The following is a 16,353-nucleotide window of genomic DNA, read 5'->3' as shown; positions in this document are numbered from 1 at the left end:
CGGTTTACTGTCTGTCTGTCCGTCTCTCTGTCTGTCTGTCTTTTTTTTTCGGCGTTGGAAGATGGAAAGGTTCAAAACCTACTTCTGGCTCCTGCCACACAGTTATGTGAGACTTCTACTCACTAAAACCACCTCCTTCTCATTCTACTCTCCCCACGGAACTCCTATCAAGTATTGCGTCGTGGGGCTGGATCAGCTTTTAACTGCGGCTCATTATGGTTCTCTCCCTTCCCTGTTTTCGTCGTAGCTCTTCCTGCCTAAGCTGTTGGTGGATAGCTTGCAACCCTTACAACCTGGTTCCAGGCATTCGTTGACTCCAGCATAAACTCCACAATGTTTTCGGGTGTTAAACGACTGTGTGCGACCGCTTCCATTCTTGTTCGGTGCGCGGTGATCCTGGGGCAATCAAATATGACATGCTCCGCATTCTTAGCCACGTTACCACATCTTGGGCACCATGGTGATTCGTCGTGACCAAATCGATGTAAATAAGCACGATAACCTCCATGTCCACTCAAGAATTGTGTCAACTCGTAGCTTAATTCCCCATGGTTTCGTTCAAACCATCTCCGAATATCCGGAATGATGCGGTATGTCCAACGACCAGTTTGGGACTCGTCCCATCGCTGTTGCTACCGTTCGATAGATTCCCACCGTGCCAGCTGCCGTCGAAATACGCTAGACTCTCCAGCTGCATACGTTTTGTCGTAGAGTCGCCGACTTTCTTTCGCCAAGATGTCTATGGGAAGCCTCCCTGCTAGTACATATGCTGCTTCTCCTGAGGTTGTCCGATATGCACTGCATACCCGGAGTGCACTTTATCGATACGCCATTCCCAATTTTCAGCAGTTCACTTTGTTATTCAGAGCAGTTGCCCAAACTGGAGCTGCGTAGAATAGCACGGAGCTGACTACCCTGGAGAGCAGAAGACATCGACTTTGTCTTGGCCCACCAATGTTCGGTAGTATCCTCGAGATCGTTTTAGCGATAGAAGATGCTTTAGTTGCGGCGTACTCAATGTGTCTTTTGAAGTTGAGTTTTCTGTCAATAATTACTCCCAAGTATTTGAGCGATGGTTGGAAGTAAATTGTTTTTCCGCCAACTTTGATTTTCACAGTTGTGTTCTTTCTTCTCTTGCTATTGAGAACTACTTCTGTTTTATGCTCGGCAAGTGAAAGGTCAGAATTTCTCAACCAGGAATTGATCTCCCATACCGCCTCATTTGCATAGATCTCGATCTCGTCTTGGTGCTTTGCAACCACCGTTATTCCGATATCATCGGCGAAGCCAATAGTTGACACGTTGTCCGGTAGGCGTAGCGTCAACACTCCATCGTACATAACTAACCACAGCAAGGGACCCAGGACAAAACCCTGTGGCACTCCGCAAGTTGTCGGGAATATTGTTAGCCTATCGTCCGAGTCACAGTAAAGTCTTCTCCCAAGGAGAAACTCGACCACAATGCGTACAATGTACTTCGGGGCCTGTATCCTGACGAGTGCCTCGATAATTTTTTTCCATTTTGCACTATTGAACGCATTTTTTACGTCGAGGGTTATTACTGCACAGCATTTTCCTTCTTCCAAGCCAAGCCAGTCAGCATGCTGATTGCGTCGACAGTTGATTTTGCCTTACGAAATCCGAATTGTTTGTCGGAAAGGCCTCCTTCCTTTTCCGCAACAGCGAGCATTCTGTTATATATTACTCGTTCAAATAGTTTGCCAATGGTATTGACCAGGCATATCGGCCTATATGAGGAGGGGTCACCCAATGGTTTATCTGCCTTCGGAATGAGTATTAGCTTTTGTACCTTCCATTGCTCGGGGAATTCTCTTTCCCGAAGGCACGCCGTGAAACTTTGGGCAAACATATCTGGTGCTGTCCTGGCGGCTACTTTCAGGGCAATGTTAGGGATTCCATCCGGTCCTGGAGTCTTTTTTTCAATCAATCTTTTTGCTGCGTCTAGAACCTCCTCATTTACCACTATCGGAACTTCGTCGGGATTTAAATGTACTGCAGGCAAACTTGTACGATTCAGATCCACTGGGAATAGAGTGTTCACTATATTCAGCAACAACTCTGGGCAAGTAATCGGTGGGAAGCGCTCGCCTTTTAGTGATGACATCACCGACCTATATGCGCCACCCCATGGGTCAGAGTCAGCTTTAGTACACATCCGCTTGAAATGTTCGGATTTGCTCTTTGCGATAGCTACTTGAAATTTTTTCCTCGCATTTTTATATTGCACGTGTAGTTTCCTCGAACTCGGGTCGGTTTCTTCTGCGCTGGGAGCGCGTCCTAGCTTTGAGGCACTTTTTCCGGCATTACTCAATTTCGGAATTCCACCAAAAATTAGGATTTCGTCTTCGGAAAGTGCTACGTCGAGGCATAGCGGCATCGCATGCCCGCTGCAATTTTTCCACGACCTGTGAAACTTTGTTTTGTGCGCTTCCCGATAGCAATGTATCTTCCAGAAGTACCTCCTTGAACATTTCTGCGTCGAATTTCTTAGTTACCCAGCTCATCGTTATTCGTTTTAATGGCTTCAAATTACTCCTTTGCAAGGTTTGAAAGATGATAGCCTGATGATCGCTGTGTGTGTACTCCTCGCTGAAGTCTCTTATTAGAGTATCACTGACGAAGGTGAGGTCTACCACCGATTGCAATTCTCCCCTCCAGAATGTGTTGGCTCCCCCAGAGTTGGCAAGTACCACGTTCAAGCGCGAGATTGTCTCCAGCAATATTCGTCCTCTTGCGTTGGTTTCTCTGCTACCCCATTCTTCTGCCCATGCGTTGAAGTCGCCGGCTATTACTTTGGGGTTGTGGCGACTTGCATTGAAGGATAGTTTCTCCAGCAATGACGTGAATTCCTCTAATGTGAGGTTCGGTGCTGCGTAACAGCTATAGATGTATATCCCTCCAATCTTGGCACCAGTGAACCCGTCTTCTGGATGTTTTGGCTTGGCTTCCGCAGCTCCATATCGCCGCCTTACTGGTTTTGTCTGCTATCCATACTCCGCTATGCAGATTTTTGTATTGTTCAGATACAATCGCAACGTCGATGTTGTTCTCGAATACGCACTTTGCGAAAGTAGGTCTTGGGCCGCACGACAGTGATTCAGATTGAATTGCATAAACTTCTCTGTCTGTCTGTCTGTCCATCACACGCATTTTGCTCGGAGACGGTTATAGCGATTGGCACCAAATTTGGTAGAAAGGTGGGAACTGTGAACGCTCACGCATACAGTGAATTACATCCTTTTACGTCGAATTTAAAGGGGGTCCCCATACATGCAAAAGGGGGGTGTAAAATTTTTTTCATCAAATATAGTCATGTGGGGTATCAAACTAGTACTTTTCAAAGCCGATCTTAGTTTTGACATTCGTTGGAAGGGTGGGGAGCGCGGGGGGTTGAAAGTGATCACTTCCTTAAGGGGGCCATTCTCAGAAACTACCAAACCGAAAAATTTGAAAAAAATCAGGAGGCTGCCACTATATGGTGCCTGGGCTCCGAAATACCTTCCATGCCGATATCTGTTTAAATAAAGTTAATAATAGTATATTACTACAATTTTTTGTAATTGATTAGAAAGCCCCCTTAAGTTCATCCTAGTACCATGCAGTGATATAGGCTATAATATAGAGCATGATCTTACCAAGTTTGGTGGAAATCCCACTATTACTAACAACGTTATAATACCTCAAATTTGTTGCTTCTTTGAAAATTGAAGACTATGAATGTTATTATCACCCGAAAGTGGATACTCTCACATAATATATGGATATATTACGTGCTACGTACTAAGAAATACACAAAACCTTTCGTACCTGAAGCGTCCAGCTTCCGGTTTCCCGACTTGTTGTAGTTGTACGCGGGTGATGACTTCGCAGTTGATTATTTAAGGCAGAGAATGAATGGATTTTGCTCTTTTTATTTCCGCCGACCGATCTTCCATTTGATCGATGGTGTAGAGAGATTGGGGGATCTACATACCATTTTAGAGAAGTTTGGTTCAGAGAGGGCATTTTTTAACGTTTCATCGAGGTCGGGCTAGTATTTGACGTTGAATAGTGCAAATTCCTACAATCGCAGGTATCCAACCGGACTCAGTCTTGTCTGGCCTGAAAATCAAAAACTTCCGTCTGATTGTGTGGTTTCTAGGGGCTGTTCACACGTTTGAGGCCAACAAGCAACAGCTGGTGAATGCTACATTTCTAGCATTCTCTCCACAAGATGCACCCCTAGCCGTACTTGTCGATGCTTCATACCTTGCCGTAGGTGCTGCTCTTCATCAAAAAGTCAATCAAATCTGTCTACTGTTGAGCTTGAAGGCAGGTTGTTCACATTATTCACGGCCCATAAGGCACTTACTTTTGCTTTAAAACAAAAGCCCAACAAAGCGTCTCTTCGCCAACTTCGGCACTTGAGTTTTATCAGGCAGTTTACTTCCAACATTCAACACGTGTCTGGAAAAGATACCGTGGTTTCTGACGTTTTATCGCATAATGAAGAGGGCAGGGAACTGCCACCGTCGATTTTCCGGGAATCACTGAGGCGCAGAAGGACGCCGCAATTCCCCAGAACTTGATGGCACACTCCAAGTACACCTTCAGGGAGTTTCCCATCTTTGGCTCGGCATCCAGTATAGACTGCGAGACTTTAGGTAAGGGAACAAGGCCATATATTCCAGCCGATTTCCGATCACGATCTGGTGCATTTAAGCATTCGAACAACGAATCGAATAGTCACTGTAAACTATTTCTGGCCGTCTATGAACAAGGACATTAATTTCGGGGCTAGACGCTGCGTCGTATGCCAGAAGTGCAAAACTACAAAGCATGTGAGGAAGAAGCTAGGAGTGCCCTCTCGTCCACCAAGCGTTTCTACACAATCCACCTCGACATCATTAGCCCTTTGCGAGACTCACACGTTGTCGGGTATTGCCTCAAAATCATCGATAGGTTCGCGCGGTGGCCTGAGGCAATACCTCTGAAAGACATTATTGCACAATCTTGTGCAGAGGACCTCTGTCCAGAATCGATTCCACGCTTTGGGGTGCTGGCCAGGAATGCGGTTTGAGTTCTCTCTTTTCTCAGAATTGGGCAAACTCCTCAGATTTAAACACCATCGGACAACCGGCAACCACCTGCAATCCAATGGGATGCTCGAAAGGTGGCGCATGACGCTGAAGGCCGCTATAATAGCCTAAGGCGACCATTCTTGGTCGCAGGTCCTACCACTCGTTCTTTTTGGCCTCCGAACAGCCAATCGTGAAGAATTTTCTGCAATTCCCGGTGACCTGGTGTACGGGGAGAACTTGAGACATCCCAGCGACCCTGTTCTCGACATCAGATCGGGGCTCAACGTTATCGGTCTGCTGCGTCTCCTCGAGGAGGCAATGTCAAAACTAAAGCCACCACGATCCACCAACCACGTGGAAACCGTGGCTGACGTGCCCAGAGATCTCGAATCTTGTGCGCACGTTCTGATTAGGATGGACGCTCCTTGGAAGCCACTACAGCCACCTGATGAGAGTCCCTTTGAAGTCCTCGAACGAGGCCGCACGGACAAACGGGTCTCCTTGACTCGCCTAAAGCTCTTCGTCCAACAAGAAAACGCGATCGATGCGAGGGGCCCGCGACGTGCGTCTGGTTCCTCGCTGGAACCCCGCCCCCCCCCCCCCCCTTGGTTTCAGCGTTAATTAAACAGTTTTTTACTACCGACCCCCACGTTAATTTGCATTTTTTAATTGATATCTTTTCATTTCAGGCAAATTTCGAACTATCCAATGTTTTGAAATCGGGTAACAGTCTACCAGGACGATTTGGCATAACACTATCGAAGCTAGGAGACATTGACCATGATGGTTACAATGGTAATTGATATTTCACAACTGTGGTAACTTCAACTTGGAATATTCATAACTGCTTTTCTTGTAGATCTTGCGATTGGAGCTCCTCATGAAGGAAATGGAGCAGTTTATGTATTTTTGGGTAGCAGCAATGGAATACATGAAAAAGCCAGCCAAGTTTTACGGTCACCAATGGATGACTTAAACGACCAAAGTATGTTTGGACATGGAATCTCCAAAGGAGTAGATGTTGACTCCAATGGCCATCATGGTGAGTTTGAGAGGAAGGGAGAGCCAGATTTTTGAAACTGACTCGCTGGCACGATGGATGTGTTAGCCATAACTACCAAGATTAAGTATTGAACTAATCACCCTTCTTTTCTGCATCCCCATCTAGATCTAGCGGTCGGTGCTCCCAATTCCGAAATGGTCTACCTCTACAAAACATATCCTGTGATCCGGATAAATGCATATACCCAGTCGTTGAGCCGCTCAATCAGTATTAACCAGACTAAATTCCAATTTCGAGCCTGCTGGAGTCTGGAGTCAACATCAAACCAAACAGACCAACAGCCCATCAAGATTACATTGAAGGTTGATCCGCAAGTGAAGCGAGCCTTTTTCTCTGAAAACATCAATGAAATGGAATTCGATGCGATTGCGGTTCCACTGCCAACATGCAAAATCTATGATGTTATGGTGAAGTTCTCGCTGCCAGATATTTTCAAATCAATCGACATTGAGATCCACTACGCGCTTATGAGAAAGATACCTGACAGTGAAGGTAAGTTTATTTATTTAATTTAACGCTGTAGGAGGGGAAGCTTCAGAAAGTGGAGGCGGGAGGGGAGAGAAGCTTTTCTTAAAGAAGAGGGACCGGGTGAATTTATGTTGCACATTTTAAAGAGTAAGACAATCACAGTTGCGGGAGGGTGACACCATCACGGAGGAGTACTCGAGGGTATTCCTCACGAGGGAGTTGAAGAGAGCCAAGAGGGTTGGATGGAGTCAATATCAGAGGAGGAGCCTGAAAATTTTGCTAAAGGTCGTCTGCATAGTGCGAACAGGGACAAGTAAGGAGGGGAGGAAAGTCGTTAATAAAACTAAAAAAATAACAAAGGGCCCAAAATAGATCGCTTTGGGATACCAGAGAAGGGGGAGAGGGACCGGGAACTGCAGCCGTCAAAAGAGACGCGGCAGGATCGGTTGGAAAGGTAAGAGGCAAGCCATAAAACAGGCGGTATGGGAACGCTTAGAGACGAGAGTTTAGATAGAAGTATCTTGTGATTTACAGTGTCGAAGGCTTTAGCGAAACCAGTGTAGATGGTATGTACTTCTTGCCGCGAATTTAGAAATTTGGCGACAAAGTTGATAAAGTCAAACAGGTTTGAGGCAATGAAAATAATAGATAGGGGAAGAGAGATGGATTTACCAGTTTTGAGCAAAAAGTGATTTGGAAGACAGGAGAGTGGAGTCGGGATATCTGAGCATCGAACTCAACAGCATGATGATGGGCGTCAGAGTGTCCTCTCTAATCTTTCTGTGCGTTGCTTTTCCCAATCCAAGGCCAAGGGTGCGATCTAAGTGGTTTCTAGAAAAGTTTAACTGGAGGGCGTCACAGCTGTACATGAAAGTGGATAAAGGAAGGGAAAGGGGAGGGGGTAGAGTTATTAGGGAGGGAGGGAAGGCCAGGAGAGCATGGGAAGATTAAAGTCGCCACAGAGGATGAAAGGAAGAGAGGGAAAGAAAACGATTAGGATTTCTGATAATCTGTCGAAGGAATTCTCGTACAGAGAAGGCGGGCTGAGGCAGAGAAAATTATTTGTATGATAAAGGGCCATAAATTTAGCGAATGACTCGTATAGTGACAGAATCGTAGGTGGAGGAGGAGGAGGAAAAGATGATTTTGGCACGGAGAGGGGACTTAATAAGTATTAGGGCATCTCCACCATTTGTCTTGCCAAGCGCAGCGCAGTCTCTGTCACAATGAAAGACAGAGGAACCTTCGAGGAGCTCGGAATCTAAAATTCTGTCATCCAGCCAGGTTTCAGAAATGCATATGACATGATGTTGGAATGCTAAGGCAGACAGTTTGAAATCCGACAGCTTGGTCCTTAGACCCCTTACATTTTCATAAAAGAGTGTATAGTTTTCGGAATCATTTAAGTTCGGCGAGGCAGGCGGGCGGGCCGGTAATTTTCACGAAGCTTAGTCCTCTGATAAGGCTTGACGAAGACCCCCTGTGGCCAAAGGAAGATTGGACGATAGCATCGAAGTCGTGGGGATATGTCACTTTGAAGGAAGCTATGTAGTTACAGGACTTAGTTTTAGAGGGAAGGTGTACTTTGTGGTACTTCCAACTAGATAAGCTTTCGCTGCTTAAGATATTTCTACTTAAAAGATACATTGACTAGATTATTTATGATTTTCAGTTTTCTGTGATACATGTGCTGCCATCAATCCACGCGATCCTAAGTTTTCGACCGAAAAGATCAGTTTCAGTACCGGTTGCAAGGATGTTATATGCGTATCGGATTTACGAGTATCTAGCTCTGGTTTTGGGTATGTTCAATTCAAACTGCATATTATCTAAATATATCATTTATGAAATTATATTTTCAGTAAATCATTCATTCTGGGAAGCACTAGGACGCAAGTTGTCACCTATAAGATCGCTAATAAAGGAGAGACATCTTACTTAACTGAGCTCAACATAACAGCACCCTCGCAAATGCCATTCGCGAAAATACCGTCTGCTTGCAGATTGCAAGATAATTCCTTGAGGTGTACATTGTATAAGGGAAGGCCATTACCTAATGGTGCTGAGGTAAGGGAAGATCGGTTTGTGTTACTCCGTAATTACTTTTATCCCTTATCTGTCAATTTAAATTCGTTCAATTTGTAATTATTTTATTGGATACGTCTATCTTGCAGTTGTAGCACTAGTTCTTCTAGCCATTTTCTGATTCATATTGGACATTTTCCAGGACACACTTGACATAGCATTCGATACCTCACACTTAGCTGGAGAAAGTGTTACAATAAAAGCAGAAGCATTCAACACTGGTAACGAGCTAAATCCTGGCGACAATGTTCTAGTGAATGTCATTCAATTAAGGGAGTACAGCGAAGTGGATATATCCTAGTAAGTATTGGGTTACTCATGCTTTTATTTTTACCTGTTAATTGGGACGCAGAAATTCTAGAAAAACCGAACTATGTCTCGTAGAGTGAACCATAGGGAGCTATTTCTCGTGATGTTAATCCGCTTCTTCTCACCATGAGTGAGTGTGACCCGCGACCCGCCCAGAACTGAGCGATTTAAATATCTCATATCAATGCGATCAGCCAATAGAGAACTGCGTTATGAAATTGCTTCACCCATTAGCGCAACCTGGATGAATTTGCGTTCCACAGCTAGCTTTCTTTGTGTTCAAGGTTTGATACACGAAGCCTCACCGAAGGTTATTTGGTGCCAGCATATGCTCCAGGAGAATTCCTGGAGGATGTGTTCTCGGCCGGGTTATTGGCGGTTGGCCCCCTAGTGGGAGTTTCATGATGCTTGTGGTTATGCCTACATCGCGGGTAGAGCTCCTCGGAGCTCAAGCGTGGAGTTGCGCTGTACAACTCAGGTGCCGTACCCCTTAGTTGCGGCAGAGGTGTTAGATAGGCCTCGCATCCACTGGTATGAATGCTGAGCCTGCACCCAGTATAAACCAGGACCACTGTGCTTGCATGGCGGGGCTCTGATTGTGGTCCCAAAATCAATCCGTGTCCGAAGAGGACCATTGGATTATGCCTACACGGCAGGTACTCACGTTAAACCCCCAGGACTTTCATCCGAAATGAGGATAATCGTGATCGATATGACCATGGGAAAATGGCGGGAGAAGTGTCTTTGATGGTATAGCCACGTTTAAACATCGAAGTCGATGGTAAACAACCAAAAGGCTAGCCGAAACACCAATGGCTTGATACGTTCGCGCAACCGATCGAGACGAGCCGACCCCGCTTGTGAATGGGACAAAGGCTAAAGGAAAAGAAGAACTTTGGGAATTATTGGTACATGGGATGAGTTCTCCTCCCGGGGAACGGACATCTTCACAACGGTTTCTAGGTCTGAGGTCGAGTTGTCTTAGATGGCGTTGGTCACGGCTCTTTAAAAACTCTTTCCGTTCTTCCGATCACTCGATTTGGGCCCCGTTACGGCTGTGGGCTCAATACCCTGGCAACTGTATGATGGCTTCATGAATAGAGGCCGACGGACGAGAGAAACAACTTACCATAGTCAGGCAGTAATACTTTTTTCTTAAAAAGGTATAACCTAACATCCATATTCCCGTGCTTAACTCTGGATGATCATTATCTGGTACGCTTGAAACTATGTAGATATTGGTTGCGCAACCGAATGCTGGATGGGGGTAGTAAACTAGCCTTCTATATAAGGAAATTCGATCGCATTGTGTTTTTTTTTGGAAGGCGAGAGTCAGCGGCTTATGATTCATAAAAATGGGGAACTAACTTCAACCAAAGGCAAAGTTGTCGCCATGGACTTGTAGTTCCCGGCTACTTATTTACGTTCCGCTTGATTAGAATTCTTTGGGAAGAAACTCAATAGTTCCCAGCTGCAGTTAATTCATAGTTAGAGGACTGTTCATATTGCGAAGCAAAATTAGATGTCCAAAGGTATGTCTATGTCACCTGAAGTATGGGAACTCAGGGGCTATCCCGGTTTGCATGGTAGCAGTATACCCCTAGTAAGGTTTCGTGACTATTGCCACTTCAGATGAATCCCCGTGCAGACTCGGGTCTGATCGGCCTAATTAGGCATTTGGAGTGTTCGCCTACTGCATCGCGGCCGGCAATGTGATATAGCGTCTACCTCCAATATGGAGGCCACTTGGTTTTGGTTCGGCCAACAGGGATGCCGTCCCCGCCACCTCTGAGTACCAGTTGCGCTGACAGTTAAGTCCTTAAGGGTTTTACGTGAGCACCTGTCTGGAAAACTTAATCCCATGGATTTTGTGACCATAATCAGAGCCCCGCTGAGACAAGCAACAACGGTACCAGTCTATACCAAGTGCATGATCCGGAGGATTTTGTTGTATGCAGCTGATCCCTTGTGAAACTAAGTCAGTTCTCTGTAGATCAAACCTTCAAAATGTTCTTTGATGCGTTCCAAAATGATTTTGGGCAATATCTTCGCAACAGCAAAAAGCCAGCAAATATCCCTTCATTATCCCGTTTTATAACCCCCCCCCCCCCCCTGCTTATTTGCAAAAAAAATCAGGCAGCCAGTTTTCGCAAGCCTCTTTTGAGGCCAACTTAGTAGCACCAAGAGCGTTTTGCATGGACCGGAAGACATGGTAATCACTTGGTGCCAGGTCCGGACTCTACGGTGGGTGCGATAGGACATCCCATCCAAGCTCCCATAGCTCCTGGCGGATCATCAAAGATGTGTATCGACCAATTCTGGCCGCTCCTGGTCAATCGCCTGCTTCAAACGGTCGAGTTGCTTACAAGAATCTGATGCAATACAGTTACTCAATAAACAGTCCTCGACCTTGGCCGCCATTCAGCGTGCCGTTGAGACTTCCGCTTTGGTACCGAAGTCAAATGGATTCCCTCTACCGGCGGCTTCTTCGACTGTATCTACTGTACCTCCAGCTACATCCAGCTACATCTCCTTCTGCCAAGGACGACCATACCAAGCCCCCCGATTCAGCCCAATCACTGAATTCCGCCGAAAACGTGAACCGCAACACTAGTGCAGTGCCAAAAATGCAGCGATCGACGTCGTCATCTGCATGTTCCCGACGGCTCAGGAATCCGTTAGACGAGACTGTGGCTTCCGAAAAGGCGCTTTCTACTGTGCATAACAATGTAGCCTCAACATCGTCTCAGGAGTCTATGCACCAGGCCTCTCATTCTGTATTGAATTCGCCTGCAATGCCCTCCTACATCAGGGTTGCTTCCACTGGCTCTACACCCCTAATCCAGCGGCCCCCACGCGACGAGTTACGGTCCACCGAGCCTCCGATCCTGTCTCGCTCCATCGCGCCTACGAGGGGACAATAACCGCAGCCTCCTCAGCAAGTTTTGAATCGGAACACAGCCGCCCCACTTTCTGACATCGTTCCAGTCGCCAACGAAGCTCCGCTTCCCGCTACCGCCATATATCCTGGCACTTCAACCATCCATACCAGTGGCCCCAAGTTAAAAGTGGCGTCCCCACCTAAACAGCTCTTCATCTCCAGGCTAGCGTTCACAACGTCTACGGACGATGTTCTGGAGTATATAAGGAGCAAAGTTGGTTTACTTTCTCCTCTGTCCTGCATTAAACTCACAAAAGACGACAACACCGACCGGGTCATTGCATCTTTCAAGGTTACTTACCCACACGAAGTTGATGTCCTCGGCAACCCTTCTTTCTGGCCTGAAGGTGTATTCATAAAGCCGCATAAGCGCCCCAATTCGCGGGTAAATTTCAGGGCAACCCGCCTGCCTCGCCGAGCTATATAACTGGATCCATGTTCACTGTCCGTCTGTTTTATCAGAACGTCAGGGGTTTAAGAACCAAGCTGGGGGCCTTCAATTTATCCGCGCTGGCTCAGCAACACCATGCCATCTGTATCTCCGAAACCTGGCTAGACGATGCCATATTATACTCTGAGCTCCCCGAAGGGTACTCCACTTTCCGTTGTGACAGGGACCGGGATGCTTCTCGTAAGTCCACTGGCGGTGGAGTCCTAATTGCTATAAAAGATTCACTCCCCGCTGAACTCGTCTTCTCCTCCTCTGGCTTTCCTTTTGATTGTGTTGCTCTTCGTGTCTCCCCGCCCAACTTCCTCCCGTTCATTGTTTCTTGTGTATATGTCCCCTGTGCTAGCCCTTCTCACCTGTATGAAGAATTGTTTGACAGTTTGTCTGAACTCCTTACCGTCAGATTCCCTTCCCTCCCTTTCTTCCTTTGTGGAGATTTCAACCTCCCCATGCTGAACTGGCCTAATCATCCTAGTCTTCCAATTCCTTCCAACAACTTCTCCCATTCTTCCCTCCCACTTTCTTCCTTTATGTATACTTGCTCTGCCCTGAATTTCAACACCACCAAAAACTCCTTGGGCCGCACTCTCGATCTCTTCCTTTCCAACCTCCCCGAGCGCCACCTCTCTTTATTTCCTGGCACATCCCCGTATGTAAAAACCGACGCTCACCATCCCGCGGTTGAATTTGAAGCGGAGCTCCCTCGTTCAAAACCCAAAACCAAGCGTAAACCCACTAAGTTCAACTTCCGCAAAGCCAATTTTGACGGTCTGAACTCAGCTTTAGCGTCTTTCAACAGGGTTCATATATTAAGTAATTCATCGTGTGATCAAGCTCTTAACACCTTCTACAATATCCTCTCTGATCTCCTCTCCTGTTATGTCCCTTCTTCCCCTCCCTGCCTACGTTCTTTCCCAACTTGGTTCACAACGGAAATCCTTAATAACAACGGAGTGGGTCGTGGACAAGGACGGAGAGAATGACGTAAGCCACGAATCGGATGGCACTGTCAAATCAGGGCAACGAACTAGCTTCCCTCAGGAAGAAGAACAAGGGTCTGCTGAGTAAGTTAGAAGAACAACATCCTGGAGGACATGCGCTTGAAACATACACTGAGGAAGAAGTTTCGGGCTTCTAAAAATGACGCCGACCTTGCTCACTTTAAAGCTATACGATCTACTGTGAAGTCAATGGTCAGAAAGGCGCGTAAAAGGTACCTATTGAGCGTCGAAGCCGCCCTTGCCCGCGGTAACTTAAAGCTCTTTTGGTCTCACGCTCGCAACTCTCGTAATCCAACTCATTCTGTCCCTTCTTCTATCAGCTTCGCTGACTCCACTGCCAACTCCCCACAACAATCCTGCGACCTTCTCTGCACCTACTTCTCTTCAGTGTTTGCTCCCTCGAGCCCTTCACCCTCTACACCTTTCATAACCACAGACTCCTCCGAATCACTAGCCATTCCTCTCCTTACGCCTTCCTTGGTTGAGTTCCTCATTGGTAACCTTGACCCCAATGTCGGACCTGGCCCCGATGGGCTTCCTAATCTCTTCCTCCTTAACTGTAGAAAACACATTTCCCTCCCCCTGTGTATAATCTACAACAAAATCTAGACGAATGCTACTTTCCCCGTCTCTGGAAAGAGGCCCTTATCATTCCTATCCTCAAGAGCGGAGACCCTTCCCTTGCTGTGAACTACCGCCCCATTTCCCTTCTCTCCTCCTGCTCCAAAATCCTAGAAAGATACGTCAACGACTGGTTGACCGCGCACTTCGGTCACCTCATTGTGAAAGAGCAGCATGGTTTCGTGAAACATAGATCAACGGCTTCAAATCTTCTGGTTTTTACCAACTTTGTTGCTAAACGCTTGAATTCACGATAGGAGGTACATGCTGTTTATACTGATTTCTCCAAAGCCTTTGACACCGTTGACCATAACATTCTCCTCTCTAAACTTTCTTCGCTAGAGTTCCCTCCCTCAGTCATCTCCTGGCTTTCCTCCTATCTCTCATACCGTTCCTGCAAAGTTTCTTTTCATGGTCACTCATCTCGTTCCTTCTCTCCTTCTTCTGGTGTTTCCCAAGGCTCTATACTTGGCCCGCTACTCTTCCTGTTTTTTATCAATGACCTCGCCTCCACCCTCACCTGTCCGTATTTGCTTTACGCAGACAACCTTAAATTGTTTGCCTCTGTTTCGTCTCCATTGGACTGTGCTCTCTTACAATCCAACCTTGATAATTTAGCCCGTTGGTGTTCGGTCAACAAGCTAACACTGAATGCCAACAAATGCCACTGGATGCGCTATTCCCTGAAACCCTCCCCATCATCCTTTTCCTATTCTCTCAGTGGTCAACCCCTTTCACTACTGACCTCCTTCAAAGACCTGGGTGTAATATTCGACGATAAACTTCGTTTCAATTCCCACTTCGTTGACATCATCAATAGAGCTTCCAAAATGTCTGGTTTTATCCTACGTTCCTCCTCCGACTTTACCTCAATCCAGCCCTCCTTAGCACTCTTCAATTCCCTTGTCAGAAATATCCTTGAATATTGCTGTGTAGTCTGGTCCCCCTACCGCATCCGTGACGGCCGCGCTCTTGAAGCTGTACAACGCAAATTCACCCGGACCCTCTTTTACAAAAAGAACCTTCCACGGGTTGATTATCCGTCACGACTCCGCACCCTCAATCTCCCCTCCCTACAGCAACGCCGTATTTTCCTTGATATGTGTACTCTTTTCAAACTCTGCAATGGTCTGATGGACTGCTCCGCCAACTCGGATATTACTCTCCGTATCGCCTCGTCTCATGACACACGTAATGCGGACATTTTTGAAGTGCCCTTCGCCGAGCTCAAGATTTACTTTCACTCTCCGATCCCGAGGTTTTGCCGGTCCTACAATGCCCTACAGCTTGGTTCATTTGACTCTATGTCCCTCTCTAGCTTTAAGCGCAAAATATGTCATTTACTTGCTCCTCCCTCTGAGGACAATATGTAATAAGAAATTTGCTTTCTGTGTATTGTCCTCATTAAATAAATAAATAAGAAGGTCTGACCATAGTTGAGCAGCTCATAATGGATGATTCCCTTCCAATCCCACTAAACACACAGCAAAACCTTCCTGGCCGTCAATTCGGGCTTGGCGTTGGTTTGGGCTGACTCGCCGCGCTTCGACCGCGATCTTTTTCACGTGAGGTTGTCATATGTGATCCACTTTTTATCACCAGTCACCATCCGCTTCAAAAATGGGTCGAATTCGTTCCGTTTCAGTAGTGCATCGCAGGCATTAATTCGGTCCAAGAGATTTTTTTGCGTCAACTCGTGTGGCACCCAAACATCCAGCTTTTTTGGAATTCAATCTTCTGCAAATGGTTCCAAACGGTTTAATGGTCTAGACCCAGTTCCTGGCCAATCGAGCGAATGGTCACATGCCAGTCTATTTGGATGATTTCGACAATTTTATCGGTTTCTACGACGACTGACCTGCCAGTACGCGGTGTATCTTCGACATCCACTACACCAGAATGAAATCGATCGAATCAGCTGTGCTGTGCGAATCCTTACAGTATCGGACCCATAAACTTCACAAATTTTCTCGGCCGCCTTCGTTGCATTTTTACCTCAGGTAGTAGAAACGTAAAATATGGCGAATTTATCATTTGGTGGACTGCTTCTTTGGCGCGCTATAACTTGAGACTGAAACGGACTGTCAAAGAGACACTTCTAGCACAGATTGTCGTCTTCAAATCGCCGTATAGTATGACCCGATGCGATATGTTTACGTGCCGCCATCTATTGACAAAATACGACATTTCTTTTTCCCCAATCCTATACTTTTGTCCATGATAGAGCCTACTGATGACATGCTGCCAGGATCGTAGAGAGAAAATCTGGGCCGGGTGTGGAAATTATGCGGAAAATTGGGTCCAGAGTAAAAATTATCCGGGTGTGGGGTGAAAAT

The 16,353-nt window shown here is 46.4% G+C and overlaps 1 protein-coding gene across 1 annotated transcript in view; it reads left to right on the top strand.

Annotated features, from left to right (window-relative positions):
• The window catches only part of LOC119646519 (integrin alpha-PS3), a 53,022-nt gene that overhangs the window by 34,199 nt on the left and 2,470 nt on the right, over positions 1-16,353 (top strand). The window contains exons 6-11 of the mRNA XM_038046979.1: positions 5,771-5,876; positions 5,941-6,123; positions 6,250-6,636; positions 8,285-8,414; positions 8,475-8,679; positions 8,840-8,997. Of these exons, the coding sequence (XP_037902907.1) occupies positions 5,771-5,876; positions 5,941-6,123; positions 6,250-6,636; positions 8,285-8,414; positions 8,475-8,679; positions 8,840-8,997 (1,169 nt within the window). The remainder of the gene's footprint in view (positions 1-5,770; positions 5,877-5,940; positions 6,124-6,249; positions 6,637-8,284; positions 8,415-8,474; positions 8,680-8,839; positions 8,998-16,353) is intronic.

This window comes from Hermetia illucens, chromosome 1, assembly GCF_905115235.1.
Source record: "Hermetia illucens chromosome 1, iHerIll2.2.curated.20191125, whole genome shotgun sequence".
NCBI classification, from domain to species: domain Eukaryota; kingdom Metazoa; phylum Arthropoda; class Insecta; order Diptera; family Stratiomyidae; genus Hermetia; species Hermetia illucens.
Note: the sequence above shows the minus strand (reverse complement) of the source record. Positions and strands in the feature narration are given on the sequence as shown.